The 17,003-nt window shown below is 36.8% G+C and overlaps 1 protein-coding gene across 3 annotated transcripts in view; it reads left to right on the plus strand.

Annotated features, from left to right (window-relative positions):
• The window catches only part of CRACR2A (calcium release activated channel regulator 2A), a 301,039-nt gene that overhangs the window by 277,522 nt on the left and 6,514 nt on the right, over window positions 1-17,003 (plus strand). For all 3 annotated transcript variants that reach the window (XM_031939179.1, XM_031939181.1, XM_012550790.3), the window contains 3 exons: window positions 2,656-2,737; window positions 2,922-3,036; window positions 15,773-15,874. In XM_031939179.1, coding sequence (XP_031795039.1) covers window positions 2,656-2,737; window positions 2,922-3,036; window positions 15,773-15,874 — 299 coding nt within the window. The remainder of the gene's footprint in view (window positions 1-2,655; window positions 2,738-2,921; window positions 3,037-15,772; window positions 15,875-17,003) is intronic.

Here is a 17,003-nt window from a genome sequence, read left to right on the forward strand (position 1 = left end):
GACAATGAACAAGTCCCCCATGTGCCATTCACTCATGATAAGATCTTGTAAGTCACAGCTTCTCTCGAGGCTTTACTTGTGCTAAACTATCTTTCACCTCGGCCATTCTTAGATGTTCTGAATACATGGCTTCTCTCTGCCTGTTGCTTCCCTTTATTCAACACCTGTTCCTGGTGACAGCCTTGCACATAGGCTGCCTTTACTTCAGGAAGAGAGAAGAGGGCTCTAAGAGAACACTAAGAACCTAACTTTCTTAGATTCTGGGACTTTTAGCCAAAAAAATTAAACTAACTTTGAATTCATTTCCCAGTCCATTTTAAACTACTTTGCTAATGAGCAGTTAGCCCTGAGATTTCCCAATTAAAAAAGAAAAATTAAAAAAATCCTAGAGCTCAGTGAATTCTTTCACTGCAGCAGACTAAAATAACATTTGTCTAGAGCTTCATATACATATTTTCTGGCCCTCACAAAAGCCCTGTGAGTTATAATAATAGTACAACTATTACTATTTCCATCCTACAGATGAAAAAACAGATATGGAAAGAAGAGATTGATTTGCCTAAGATTCACAAGAGTTAACAAATGGAAGGGCTGGGTCAAGACTTCAGGTCTCCTAGTCCACCCCATACTAGTTTTCTACTGCAAAAGACAGGACACTGGGCAAGAGTCTGGAGGCCCTAAGCAAATCACAGCCTCCCTCAGCCTCAGTTTCTTCATCTCAAATGGGCATTGGTTAATATCTAACCTATCTCCTTCCAAAGGGGTTTTTGATGATCATATAGGGTGATGAACATGAAAGCCCTTTGAAAGTATAATTATAAATGTTTGGATTCTTCCTCAGATTAAAACATCAGAGTCCTTTGTCTTTCCCCCATTTATTACCCCATTGCACTTCATCCTCAGATTTGCACAGCATTTTATAAATATCATACCATTTTATCCTCCTAACAACCCTGAAAAATAGGGGCTTTTATTTTCTCCATTTTACAGGTAAAAGAACTGAGGTAGACAGGTTAAATGACTTGCATGGGGCCACATAGCTAATAAATGTGTGAGATTTGAAGCAAGGTTAATATGATATTTCATTTGATAGCACTTTTGCCATGCTCATTAGGCTTAGTCCATTTCTTATCTGTCTGCTTTCTTTCAGTCTGTATTGCCAGAGCTGCCCTATTGTATCCTAAGTCTTCAGGCTAAGAAGCTTAATATCTATGTGATTCTGTGAGAGCTGGGAAGATGGATATTGCCAGCCCTTAGATCTGGTTCCTTTTAAAAAATCTTCCAACATTTCCAAATGATCCTAAGAAGTCACATGAAAAAGATTTAGGAGAGAGAAATTTATTAATCAAAGAACATTAATTTATTCATTAATTTGAAAACATTTATTAAACATCTGCTGTAGCAATGGCTTATATTCATGTAGTGTAGCTAGTTGACTTCATGGACAGGATCTTGGACCTAGATTCAGCAAAAAGGAATTCAAATTCATTCTCACACACTTACTAGCTTTGCAAGTCATTTAATCTGTCTGCATCACCTGTAAAATGGAGGCAATAATGGAATCTACCTCTCAGGGTTTTTATGAGGATAAAATGGGATGATATTTATAAAATACTTTGTAAATCTGGAATTTTTGCAGAAATATTATTGTTATTATAATTATAATTATTTACAAATTTGCAAAGCACTTTACATCCATTTGTCATCTTCTTGGATCTATATAGCAACCCTGTAAAATGGGTGGTACAAGTATTATAGCCTCCATTTTAAAGACTAGGAAACTGATATTCAGAACAGTTAAATAACTGACCTAGAACTAAACAGGTAGCAAAATCAACTGGAACCCAAAGTCCAAGGCATTTTTCCTAGATGACAGTGAACTCTGTGAGACACAAAAGTACACCAAGTTGGACAGAATATTGGTTTTGCTCTAAAGAATTTTACATACTAAGATTCCCCTAAACAACACCATTAACCACCCTCTAATATATCACATTTTAAGTTTGGTCTGTTACCCACTGTGAAATTTAGTAACCTTATTTTCATGGAAGAATTCACCCTGCAATGTCATTTAATATCCCTTCATGTTTTTCTGGAACCAGTTAACATTGACTAACATTATTAAGAGAACTAAACTATTAGAGAAAAAGTTCTTTTCTTTCAGAGATTGTTCTGGTATTTACCCTTACCAAGACATGTTCTCTAGGCAGCCTCTATAATGATGATATGGCATGGGTAGCCAGGGGTGGGAAGAGAATTGTGGGTGGGTTTCCCATCTATCTCTAGGTGAAAATATGAAATTTGACTTTGATTCCTTCTCTTTCATGTTAGTAGACTTGTTAATAGAGCTTAATGATATGTTCTTTTCCAGGGAAGCTCACATTTCAAGAGAAGGCTCCTTAAAATCTTCCAAGAAGAAAGACAGTCTTCTTTAGGCTTCCCCTTTCCTTGAAGGAGTGAATAAATATTGATTGGGCATACTATTTCAGAAAACAAACCCCAATTACTTCATCTCTCTGAGTCTCAACTTTCTTATCTGTAAGATGGGAGGATTGTAGTGTGATTTCTAAAGTTCATTTTAGATCTAAATTATGGTTCTGTAAGTCATGATGTGAGCTCTGACCAATTCTGACAAACCTTGTTTTTGCTTTGCAGGGCTAGATTATCAAGTAAAGACAGTGAAAGTGGACAAAACCCAGGTGGCCCTGCAGCTATGGGACACAGCTGGGCAGGAGAGGTGAGGAAATGCTCTCTGCTTCCCCACTCTGTCATCCCACCTTTCTGGTCCCAACTTATGCTCTTCCATGCTCTCCTTTACCTCCTACTCCATGTTAAGTGGTCTTCCACTTTGGGGAGAGGAGTTGGGAGGAGGCTGGAGAGTTATATTTCTGACAGAGTTGGGGGGGATCCATTATTGGCAGGTACCGCTGTATCACCCAGCAGTTCTTCCGCAAGGCAGATGGTGTCATTGTGATGTACGACATCACAGCCAAGCAGACGTTCATGTCCATTCGCCAATGGTTGACAAGTGTAGAGGTAAGCTGATACCACGTCTTACATTCCTGGCAAGTGAGAAAGAATTATCCATAGCTCATGGATGATTTCTGTTCTTTTGCTTCCGTCTCTGCCTCTTATCTTACCTCAACCCCTACCTTCTTACCCTCAACTATTCTAGAATGATCCTCCTCTTTGCCAATCAATATCCCTCTCCACTTTTTGTAACCTGGTTCAAAACTTTCCTATTTCCACAGATCTTTTCTGATTATTCCCACCCATTTCCACCTTATTCTTTTCTCTGCATCCCTTCATGCCCTAAGGTATTTAATTTATACTCTATGTTAGGAGAGAAATATGTATGCTGTACTGGAAATAACACTAACTTTAGAGTTAAAAGACCTAGATTTGAGTCTTGGTTCCTTTAATAAGCTGTGTGATCTTGACCAAATTATTTTATTTCTCGGGGTTCTGATTTCTTCATTAATAAAATATTGCTAATATCTATACCACCTATTTTTTGAGGTTATTGGGAGAACTGAGAAAATTCAGATAATAGAATTTGAGCCCATAAAGTCTATCATTCTATATAACTTATTATCACTGATTACTATTCTTATTATGATAGCATTATGTAACAGATGAACATGGATCACAGTATAGACTTCCCAGGACTTCTGGGTGATTAAAGTCTTTAGACAAGGTTCATGAGAGACCAATGCCATACTGAATTCCTTGTAGTTGTAATAAGACTTGAGCTGTAAGAGGGATTTTATTTCAATGTTTATATAACTTCATTTGTTGGTCAGCTAGGTGAAACAGTAGATAGAGCACTATATCTGGAGTGAGAAAAACTTGAATTAAAATCTGGCTTCAGATATTTGCTAGCTGTATGATCCTAGGAAAGTCACTTAACCCTGTTTGCCTCAGTTTCCTCCTCTACAAAATGATCTGGAAAAGGAAATGTCAAACCAGTCCAGCATCTATGCCAAGAAAAGCTCAAATGAGGTCACAAAGAATCAGACATAAGTGAAAATGATTGAACAGCAACAACAAAAATTATTCATTTGTAACAGTTAATATACATATTGTATCCCTAGCACTGGACTAGGCTCTGAAGAATATATAAAGTTCTATATACTGTGCCTGCCTTCAAAATTAGCTAATATAGAGCACATTCTATATAACTTTGGACAAACCGTTTCATGTTTAGAACCTCAGTTCTCTACCCCTAGAAGTCATAACAATCTTTGGTTCTTAGGTCTTTCCTCCATATTTAAATCAACTCTGGACTTCAGTTGTTACAGTTGTAAGTTGGGAATAATAAAAAAGGAATAACAAAAGTTAAGATGTGTGCAGATGACACAAAGTCTCTTCTTTCTTTTTTCAAAACATTTTTAAAGCTTTTTATTTTTACAAATATATGCAAATATAGTTTTCAACATTCACCTTTGCAAAACCTTTTGTTCCAATTTTTTTTCCTTTCCCCCTTTCCCCCTTCCCAAGACAGTAAGTAATTCGATCAAGATTAAACATGCACAATTGTTCTAAACATATTTCAATATTCATCATGCTGCACAAGAAAAATCAGATCAAAAGGGAAACAAACATGAGGGGAAAAAAACAAGCAAACAACAAAAAGATGAAAATGCCATGCTTTCCACATTCAATCTCCATAGTTTTATAACTCTGAATGTGGATGGTTCTTTTCATCACAAGTTGATTGGAATTTCCTTGAGTTATCTAGTTGTTGAAAAGAGCCAAATCCAATACAGTTGATCACATTAGCAACTATCAATTATATATCTACTTTCTCAACTACATACAATTTTTGTAATAATCTTATCACAAGAACTTCCTCATAAAATAATTAGTAAGAAACAGTCAAGCTTTTGCATGTGATATTCTACAGTGGAAAAATATCTTTATCACTAAAGAACTGACTGAAAGATGTAGAGAATTTAAGATCTCACTCTTATTTGTTTTGTTGTTTTAAAATAATTTTTTTAAAAGCAACAAAATGTTTTTTAACAAAACAAAAAATGTTGTTTTAAAAAATAATTTGATTCAGTGAAACCTTAAAGACTCTCTTCCAATAAAATATTCCCGCAATGCATTAAAATTACTCAAAATCACATGAAGTAGAAAAAATAGAAGTAACCATGTAAAGCAATCCACCATTTATATTTTTTAAAATCATGAAACAAGGAAATCTGTGATTTTAAAAATTTATTTATTTAAAACTTAATACAAAATAAGGAAAAAACAAATAGAAAAAGAAAGAGGGAGGATTCAAAATGTGTAACAATAAATTTCCATTTCAAGAAAGTATATATAATAATAGAAGACATTATATTCATTACTATCCATCTTTGCTTCTTTGTAGATTATTCTTTTGTTTTCTGCCGTGCATTTTTTACTTTATTTCACCCCCTTTCATCCCCTACCCTCCTAAGCAGGCTACACTTAGTCACAGATATCTTTATATATACATACACACACACACACACACACACACATATATATCCACATAATCACACCCACCCACCATTCACATACATATACATATATGACATATACATATATTTACATGCACACCTGTACATATGCACATCCTCTCTGTCTGTATCTATCTTTACACACACACATATTTACACTGACATACATCTAAAACAAGATTAATATGGCTCTCTTAATTGAATCTTTAAGTTTGATTTAAAGCCCCATTTTGTTTTCCTAATAAATTCTATTCCCGATCTTCATTATTGTGTTTCCACATCTTCTATTTCCTGTCCCTGCTAACTCTTTTACTTTAGTTCTACTTCTTAACATGCCTTGTTATTACTTAACATGGATCTCTTCCTTAACTTCTCCCTCCACCTTTTCCCTCCCTCTTTATACCTTTCCAATGAATCTACACATCTTGTCCCATTGCCATAAGACATGTTTTCCTTGTAGGATCTCTTTGAGGTGGTGCTCAATGGATTTTTTCTATTTTTAACTTTCCCCTGAAATCTATGTTTGCCAAAGAATTTGCCATAATCATAAAGGAGTAGTGGAAATCAAGTGCCTGTTTAATAGGATTAGATGCTGAGATCTTTCAAATGCTCCTATGTAAACAGTATAGTTTGAATCAGGCCCTGGAACATTGCAGAGGAGGTAAAGAGTAAGTATTTATTAAGCATCTACTTTGTACAAAGCACTGTCCAAAGAACTTGACAAGTATTATTTCATTTCATCCTCATAATAATTCCAGGAGATAGTAGAGAGATTTTTGGAGAGATTTGGAAACACTCCAAAGAGTTTGGGAACCTCTAAGAAGAACCACATGGATAGAGAATGTCTATTGTACAGATTATGACATGCAGTCAGATGGACAGTCCATAGAGCTTTCCATCATGAAGAGAGAGAAAGAGAGACACAGAGAAGATTTATAGATTGTTCATGAATGAGGTCATATACTTGTTCATAAGTGAAAGTGTGTGTGTGTGTGTGTGTGTGTGTTAGTCTACAAATGGAAAAGTTAGGCCCAGAAGAAGAAAGAAAGTCTAGATTGCCTTTGGAAATTTGCAGAGCATCTTCTCTAAGTAACAAAAGCCCATCTTTTTAATGCTATTATTCTAACAACATTGTTGTATGACTGTGAGTCATGAACACTCACAGTCACTAAAGAATCAAAAATGAATATCGCTCAGAGGGCAGTGGAGAAATTGGAAGGTAAACAGGCTACAGCATATAATCAAAAAAAAAAAAAAAGAAAACTTAAGAAGTGGAGTAAAAAATATCAGAAATGTATGGTAAAAAGACAGGCTAGTCACATGGTGAGAGTAAGAAATAACTGGAGAATAGGAAGAAAAGAAGGAAGGAAGGAAGGAAGGAAGGAAGGAAGGAAGGAAGGAAGGAAGGAAGGAAGGAAGGAAGGAAGGAAGGGTTCAAACTAAACTCTTCATGACTCCAGGAAGTGTATAACACACAATAGTACTATATATATATATATATGTGTGTGTGTGTGTGTGTGTGTGTGTGTGTGTGTGTGTATTCTATCAACACACATCTGCTCAATCAATATTGTTGACTAAGTATAGGTTTTCCCTTCACTGGCAGATCCAAGTTTCTGTGTCCCTATAGACCATAGCATGCAAGGTACTTTTGTCTTCCACTATCTGCCTAAGTTCATGTTCACTGTTTCCATGAGCCTATCTATCTATCTCATCCTTTGCATTCCTTTTTCATTTTGCCTTCAATCTTTCCTAACTTCAGAGTATTTTCTAGAGTCCTTTTTCTTCATTATGTGGCCAAAGTATTTCAGCTTCAGCTTCAATACCTGACCTTCCACTGAATAGTCTGAGTTAATTTCTTTTAAGTATTGACTGATTTAATCTCCTTGCTATTCAAAAGCATCATTTGGCATTCAGCTTTCCTTATACTTTAACTCTCACAAACATATACTGTTACTGAAAAAAACCATAGCTTTGACTAAGTGGAGTGGACCTTTGTTAACAAGGTAATATCTATGATTTTTTAGTATACTATCCAGATTTGCCATAGATTTCCTTCCCAGGAGCAAGGTCTAATTTCATGCCCGTAGTTGCCATCTGCAGGCAACAATAAAAAAACATGACATTGCTTTCATTTCTTTCCCTCCCCCCTTTGTTTCTCAGGAAGTGATGAGACCAGTTGCCATGATCTCCTCATGCCCTCAAAAATTGTAACTAAGAAAAATCTTAATTTCTGGTGCTTTTTATCTATGACTTAAAATATAATTTCTCCAAATTAGTGTGGCATCTATGATGAATCATGCATGGAAGATGACAACCTCTAAAGAATTAAAATTTGAAAAGGCAATGGAGAAGATGCATATTGAGTATAAATAGACTGAAATGAATTGCCAATGAAAAATTGTGTGCAAAATGTCATATAAACTAAAAGATTTCATAAAAAAGTGGGCCAGTCCAATAGTGAGAGCAAATAACAACAAATGCACAACTTTTGCATTCCATTTGCAATCTTTTCATGTTAACTACACTAAAAGATGAAAAGAATGCTGATATTCAAATCAAAAGTGGGTTCAAATCCAATGCTTTTGCTTATTGGTGTGATCTTGAGCAAATCATTTAACTTTTCTGAGTCTAGTTTTCCCAATAGAGGCTATAATAATTATGGTATCTACCGCACAGGTACAATATGTGAAACACTCAGCAAACCTTAGAGTCCTTTATTGATGGTAGGTAGTTAGGATTACACATGTTTCCTCCATTAAAGTCCTAGTCAGATGCTTCATCACAACATTCAGAAAACTATCAGTTCTCAGCCCACATATGTCTATATAGCTCTAACATGTCCCACAAAATTAGAAAGTCTTAAACAATGGGCCAGGAGACTGATTTTCCATCTGTCATCCAGTCCAATTTGCTGTTTTTTCTTTTTCTTTCCAGTACCTAGCACAGTGCTTTGTATGTTGTAGTAGCTTATTAAATGCTTGTTGAATTAAGTGGAATTGAATCCTCAGAAGGCTGACCACTGACTAATGCAACTAGAGGGCTGAAATCTGGGTGAGGGGAAGGAGTGCCCAGCCCCCATGAAAGCACAGCTCCTCTATTCAATTCTTGTGAAGAAAGCAGGAGCTGTGTCGTGTGAAGGGAAGCATGTTCCAGGTACTGACATCATTGAGACACTTGTTTTCAAGACTCCTGAAAAGCTAAGTCAGTCTGCCTTGGCAACCAGCAATCAGAGATGTCAGATGATGTATTAAAACCTGACACCTAATTTGACGGAGGGGGGTACTGACAAGAAGTTCTTTGTATTTGTGCTCTACCATATTTTTCCAAGGAGTTCTAAGTCACTTGAATTGGCAAAGGGAAGACAGAGGGGGAGATCTAATAACAGCCTTCAAGTATTTGAAGAGTTATTATTAAGAGAATGGTGACCAGCTGTTCTTTATTTCTCTCCTCCCCCGAAAGGCAGAACAAGAAGGAATGGGCTTAAATTGCTGCAGCAGGTTATACAGAAGAACACATTTTCTACTGGAAAGAGAACTGGGAGTGACTGCCGGGAAGGTTCAAAGGATAAGCTGCATCCCTACCCCAGCTCTACCACTAACTAGCTCTGTGTCATGGGGGAACTCACTCATCTCTCTAGGAAATTCTTGGGTGAAGGAGATGCTAATATGTTAAGGTTGTCATAAGCACAATCTTGCTTGACTGTAGAAGGGTAAATGAGCTTCTTATTATGAAATGGTTTTTATTTCCTTTTATTGGACAAAAATCTGCCTTATTGTAATTTCCTCACCCAGATATATAGCAGTCATTTATAATCCAAAGACTCTTGGGTGAAGACTCGGGGTAGTCAATCTACTTTTAATGTTGTCTCTTTTTCCTTGATGAAGAGATCTCAGGAATGAGGAGAGATGGGAGTCCACTGAAAGTCCTGGACTAAGATCCTGGATGTGCCATTTACTATCTGATGGAGCTTGAACAAGTCACTTCCCTTTTCTGTGCATCAGTTTACTCTCCTGTAAAATGAGAGGGGGGTGGATTAGATGCTTTCTAAGACTCCTTCTGGCTCCATATCTTAGTTCCCATCACCATACTTGTTTATCTTCATCCCCTACCCATCTTCTTTCAGTTGCTACTCAGTAGACTTTGACTTCCTTTAGGAAGGAGATTAGAAAATTTCCTACAAAAGGAGTCTAATATTTTGACTAAAGAATACTTGCTGTTGATTTTTTTTGGTTACATATATTTTTAGTGCATTTCTCATAACTCAAACCTGAAAATCTCTCTGACCTCTTTCTCTCTTGGAGCCTTCCAAGCCAATTGGAGTCAAACAGATTGACCCAATCTGAAAACATTTTGTACCTATATCAGGGAGCTTTGTAATTGCTCTCCGCACCCCATGTAAAACTCACGATGATGTGGCAAAAGAGACCCCGGAGATCATCTGGTTTAACCGATTCATTTTACAAATGAGGAAACAGACTCAGAGAGGTACTGATTTGCCTCAGGCCACACAGCAAGCTCATGGCAGTGCCAAGATCAGAAGCCCAGTCTCTGTGCTCCCTCTGTTCTACCTTATGGCTATCCCCTGTGCCCAGGAGGGCTCTGTTGGAGATTTCATTGGGTCATACCAAGGTTCCTGGCCTAGCTGTGTCCCCACCCCAACACGAGAGCAGCTCAATTCTTGTCCCAGATCGCATGCGCGCAGGACTGCTTCCCTTGCCACTCCCGGTTGCTAGCTGATTCACATTGCGCAGTCTTTGTGAGTGGTGGCACCTTACAGCACAGAACAAAAAATAGCACAGTTGGAGGTTTGGTTTTGTTTTTTTCCATGTTCCAACTTGAGCTTGAAGTGCTGGCAGTTTAGAATGAACTACACAAATAAATCTTGTTTTGACTCATAGTCCAGGGGCTGGATAAATATGGAAACCCCCAAGATATAATTTTGCAGTCATTTTTCCTGAGTATAACAGCACATTTTATTATGCAAAGAATTTTTTTTTTTGTTCTTGCTCCAGAGAAACACCGGCACTATCCAGGCTAAATGTTTTTTCTTGCCTCTCATCAAATATATATTGAAATACACACACACACACACACACACACACACACACACACACACACGACACATTCACACCATATCTCCCAAATATAACAATTCCATGTTCTATATTAAAAAAAAAAAAAAACAGGCTTCCTTTCTGAGTTACAGCCTGTCATCTTTAAGATCAGAAAGAGGTAGGGTTGTGAATTCCAGAGTCTTGTCTTCCATATTTTTAAAGTTCAGAGAAAGCTAACAAAAAAAGTGATCATTAGGGGGAAAATCTTGCACATCCTTATGATCTCAAAGCCAGGAGGGACCTCAGTGATCTCATGCTTCTATACCCCAATTGTATTAAAGAGGAAAGGGAGATTCAATGAGAAGGACCTTGCCCTTGATCTCATGGCTAGTAATCAGAAAAGCCTGGATTGATAGCCATCCTTGATCGACAGAGTCTAGACAAATGATTAAAAAGTTGAGGGTTTACAAGTGAGTTATTGCTGTTTATTCTTCCTTCTCAAAGACAACTAATGATATCACAAGAGTGATGTCTTAATTCACCAGTGAATTGGATTTTAAGTAAGGCAGAACTCTGAAAAGTCATCAGCCTCACTCTCCTAGAGAGGCTTGGGAATCCAGTGTCCCTACAAAAAAGTCAAGACAATTGGTGATTGGTCAGTGTGCAGGAGGTGACCTGGCCCTTTGTAAATTCAGGGCAGCTAGTTGACTCACAGGGACCTAAATTAAAATCCAGTCTCAGAAGTTGATACTTAACTAGTCGTATGACCCTAAGCAAGTCACTTAATTCTGATTGCCTCACCAAAAATAAATAAATAAACAAATAAAAATAAATGAAGGTCTTTCCCAGGTCTCAATTTGTATAAGGCGACACCCATTCAATGTCTAGAAGAATTGAGACAAAAGGTGTCCCAATTTACCATTGAAAAATTATTCTTCTGGCAGAAAACACCTAAAGTTTCTTCTTGTAAGCCATTAAAATCTACATTTTGGCTTAACCTAAGGAAGTAATGCCTAACATTTCCTTAGGAAATGTTAGTCTTAAAATAAAATGAGCTGCCCCCTAAGGAAGTGTCCCTGGTAGCATTTGAACAGAAGGTGTCTGACTGCTTTTTAGGAAGATCAAAGAGGAATTAATATTGGTTTAGATGATCCCTGGTGTCTCTTCAACTACTAAGATTCTATGATTATGTTATCAAGCTGCAGTCAAAGGCTGACAAGGAATTTGTTTGAAAACCATAATATAAAGAGTATAGGAAAAACAAACAAAGACTTGTTCATCCAATGATAGAAGATTAGAACTGGGATCACCACATGATGTTTAAAAGAACCCATATGTAGTTTTAAAAAATCAAGGCTAATTAATAATCATTTCAGCCAGTATGGCAAGCAGGCTGGATTTTGTGGTGAGATTTAATAGCTCACTAAACAAAAAGTAATATCTCAAAAAATGGGATATAGGACTGCATTCAGGAGGAGTTAGTGCCAGGAATAAGAAGAGGTAAAGTTTCTCTGTAATCATCATGATTAAGTTAATTTTGGAATATTGTGATCACTTTTGATTGCCACATTCAGGAAGGACATTGATAAGGTGGAGGATAATCAGAAGGATGAAGGACCTTTAAAGGAAATGGAGATTGGGGGAAAATATCCATGGAGGTGGTTTTGGAGGAGATGATAGATATCTTTAAATATTTGAAAAGCTGTTGTTTGCTCTTCATTCTGGAAGAGGATCGTGATATTAGGATGGTGATACCATGACTTGCCAAAGAATTGGAATTAAGTGAGGGAGGACTGTGCAAAATCACCAGCCTGATTTTCTCCCCTGGAGCCATCTGGAATTAGTAGTCAGATATAGATCAGGATAACTAAAAATGGCCCCAGCTTTCAAGAGCTAACTTAAAAGAAGGATAAGCCTTGTTCTTGTTCTGTTTGCTTCCACAGAACAATAAATAGAAGCTATGGAAAGACATATTTAAGCTCAATATCAGAATAAACTTTATAAAAATTAAATTATCCAAAAAATTTGATATTAGAATATCAAATATTGATATCAAAACAGAATAAACTTTATAAAAATTAAGTTGTCTAAAAAATTTTGATTTGAGAGGTGCTAGGTCTCTACTCATGGATTATGCTCTAATAATGAAATTCTTTCAAGATCTGAGTTAGACTAGGTTGGTCATTTAGGCTCTTTCTACTTTTTTTTTTCCCTGAGGCAATTGGGGTTAAGTGACTTGCCCAAGGTCACCCAGCTAAGAAGTGTTAAGTGTCTGAGACCAGATTTAAACTCAGGTCCTCCTGATTTCAGGGCTGGTGCTCTGTCCATTGTATCACCTAGCTACCCCTCTAATTTTTAATGTCCATTTAAAACTTCATGTTTGAGGTTTACAAAACCCATAGAAGAGCTTTAAGAAGAGAGACATATTGGGAAGACTTACATGAATTGATGCTAAGAGAAGTGAACAGAACCAGGAGAACATTTTATACATGTAGTAACAACAAAATTATGTGATAATCAACTGTAATGGACTTGACTCTTCTCAGCAATGTGATGATTCGAGGCAATTTCAATACACTTGGTTAGAAACAGTCATCCACATCCAGAGAGATGTGAGAACTGAGTGTGGATCAAAGCATAGTGTCTTCACTTTTTTGTTGTTGTTCATTAGCTTGCTTTTTTTCCTTTCTCATTTTTTTTCCCTTTTGATCTGATTTGATCTGAGGAGAATATGGAAATATGTTTAGAAGAGTTGCATACATTTAATCTATATCATATTGCTTGCTGTTTTGGGAAGGGGGGAGAGGGGAGAAGAGGGAGAAAAATTTGGAGCACAAGGGTTTGCCAAGGAGAATGTTGAGTTATCTTCGCATTATTTCGAAAAATAAAATAAATTAAATATTTTTTAAAAGGAGAGAGGCATAGATCTAGAACTGGAATAGAACTCAGAAGCCATTTTTATCCAATCACCCATGTTTTACAAATGAGGAAATTGAAGTACAGAAATTAAGGGGCTTGCCAAGGGTCACACAGTATTATGTATCTGAAGAAAAATTTGAACTCAGTTCTCAACTCCAAACCCAATGTCCTCTCCATTGTATCACATTTCCTCTAGAGTAGATAACCACTTACTGGGATCTTTTTGAACATGGCTTGGACTACATGTTTGCTGAGATTCCAACTTCAAATTCTATAGTTTTGTTGATCTCTAAAATGCCTCCCAGCTCTGAACTTTCATAAGTCCTATAACAATTATTTATTGCAATATAACATATTGAAATAGAAACATAGTGATTAATAGAGTACTAGATAACAAGCAAAAATAACTATGCTATATTAATGAGAAATCAGAGGAAAATATAAAATATTCCAGTTTTAACTGAAGTGTTAAGAATAGATCGTTAAAGTTTACAACTACAATAAGACTTTTGGAATACCTTGTATTTAATAGAAGATGGTGCTATACAGTATTTTACTCTAAGCCCTTTTTAAAAAAGTCTTTCTGGGCCCTAGTTCCCCCTTCTATAAATATGTTTTGTATCATTTTAAATTGTTGAAACCCGATTGTATTATGGCATATAACTATTAAGAGTTCATTGAGAATCTTTAGGTATAATTGTGAATTAAACTTAAAATTATTATGACTGTTAGACAAGATTCAGCCATTTATTTGAAATTATGGTGATTATTAAAAGAACCCATGAAACTATCAGATTTTGTAGCTTCTGTAACTCTACAGCACCTCTATTTAGTTTTTTTTTTTAAATTCAGTTGCTAGGAATTAGCATAAACTGTCAAATAAGTATTAAAGTGTTAATTAGATCTTTCACAAAGTAAAAATAATAGCTTGCCTAGGGTTATTAAATATGGACATTATCATTTTTATTCATATTATATTTCAACTTACTAAGCCTATTTTTCAAACTTGGGAAGAGGTGAGTTTTGTAGATTTGGGGAAATGAATACACAGATAATCTGGCCTAATGTCTAGCTATATAAACTTTATTGGAAGGTGGCCATTATATGAGTGAATTATATAATAACCCTATATTAACTCCTTAAAGAGAATGATAATAATTGTGTTATATCATATTACATTAATAATGATATAACATTGTTATAATGACTTTTAAAAAACATTTAACTTCCTTAAGATTTACAAAGGTCTTTCCCTTATAAAACACAGTTCCTGACACATAGGTGCTTTAAAGTTGGTTAATTGATTGATTCTTCACAATAATTCTCAGAGGAGGTCAAAGAGCTTTAGTGGCTTGTAGAGTCTTGCCATTTAGAACTGAAGAGAACCATAAGGGTCGTCTAGACTAAGATTCTCTTTTTACAGACTTACCTACCCATGGTCACATCTGAATTCCAGGCTACTGACTTCAAATATGGAGCATTTATAAGTCAGGAATTTATTTTTCTAGATGGGCTTACTTTTAAACACAGGCAATCCAGAAAGGAAATAGTGCAGAGCCCAGAGTTTGGGGAAATAAGCGTCCATCAGGAAGGCTTCTGGAAAAGTTCCTGAGAGGATAGTTTCAAATCTGGATGGACTCCCTGGAACCCTACTATTTACTGCCTACAACCCTGGCAGCTCTGGTGGGGGATATCTTGGGCTCTCCTTGACGATGTTGGGGTAAGGGAACTCCAGTTTCACAGGCTCCAGTTGGACCATGGAGCATTGTCTGAAAGTATATAGTCTAGGGTACATTGCCTGCCTTCCCCCTGCCCCTACATTAAGCTGAGTCCAAGTCACCTACACACTCTGTGAGTATGCATAATATTGAACCAGTTACATTGCCAGCTGGGGCAGGTTAAGGATGGAGAACTCAATGCACACTTTGCAGACTATGTATATATGACTGAAAGACCTTAAGAATGTAATAAGAACTAAAGCTAGGAGAAATCCATGAAAACCACCTAGTCTAGCCTTACTGATTTTACCAATGAGGGAAATAAGGTCTGGGGAAAGGAATTAACTTCTCTAAAGTCAAGTAAGGAGGAGAGCTAGGATGTTTAACTCTCAAGGCAATGGATTTTGGAAATACTTGACACTGTCAAGCTCTTCAGAGAAGCCTGCTTTCCCATCTCTTTCCTTTTTAATGACTTTATCTCTCGTCACAGAAGTTGTCTGGTAGAAACTAACCTTTGTCAGCCCTTCTGGGCTCTGGTTTCTGTTATCCTTGGGTTTGATCTACTTGGGGCTTATCTGTTCTACAGGAAGCTGTGGGAGAGAACATTCCCATCCTCCTTCTGGGCAATAAGGTTGACAATGAAAAAGAGCGAGAAGTTCCTCTGGGAAATGGAGAACGTCTTGCCAAGGTAAGGAGAAAGGACCTATACCATACTAGGGGCAGTTGGGAAAAGGTTTCCTTTTGGGGAAAGTGATCGTTAATCAATAAAACTTGATTAGAAATTATGTAGAATTGAAGGAAATTTCTCAAACCTTCAGTAGCTTAAAAGTCAAGATGAGGGGATTGAGATGGAGGGACAATTCCTGGGAAGGACTGTCAAACTGAACATGTTTTGAAAACAAGCATAACTCTGCAAGCCCAAGAGTGCAGTGAAATAAGACCAGATCTAATAAAAACTAGTCAGTGATCCAAAGGGGAAGGCAATTTCTTTGGTTGTTTTTATTTCCTGAATATGGTTTTCTGGGCATTCTTGTTTATCAGCTGCTGAAATGAAAGTGGCTGACTATGTGGGCCACAGAAAGGTATATGAAGAGCTGAAGGATGGGGAGGAAGATGAGTAGGTCTAGCACTGCAAGTTTTAAAGGAGGGAGCTCAATGTTTTTTTTGTTTGTTTTTTTGTTTTTGTTTTGAAAAATGATCTACCCAGATAACGTGTATGGGTTTTTTCTGTGAGTGTGTGTGTGTGTGTGTGTGTGTGTGTAATGTATGGCTGTATATAGGTAAGTATAATTAAGAGATACAAACACTCACCTCTCACAGGGGAGGAAAAATGAGACCTTGAAGTTTTTAGGCTGTTAAGGGACTAGTCACTACTGGGGATGGAAAGGGGGAAAGGGAGCTGGAAGGCAGTCACGTCTTGGGGAATAGGGGAAGAAATGTACCCCATAATTAGGTTGCTGTCCCCACTGGAATAGGGAAATTGCTTAGAATGGTTGTCTGTACTCTGACACAAGAGAAAAAAAAAACCCTCAGTAAGGACAGCTACATATCCCTGTTAGGGGTCTAGAATGAACCTTAAAGGGTTGTAGTACTTTAATGCTATTTGCTTGTGACCCTATTCCAGGAGGGCCTCACCTACTGCTAATCTCCAGTGATTCATTCCTGGTTCCTTTCAACCAATTAGTATTGATTAGGTTTTACAAAGCAATATTTAATTCAAAGATATGGCAAGATGGGCATTAAAAACATTTCCCTTTCAACACCTTGAGGGCATATTGTGTATTATAGCAACTTAGTCCGTAGTGTGAATGGTCTCG

The sequence above is a fragment of the Sarcophilus harrisii genome, chromosome 5 (assembly GCF_902635505.1).
Source record: "Sarcophilus harrisii chromosome 5, mSarHar1.11, whole genome shotgun sequence".
Lineage (NCBI taxonomy): Eukaryota > Metazoa > Chordata > Mammalia > Dasyuromorphia > Dasyuridae > Sarcophilus > Sarcophilus harrisii.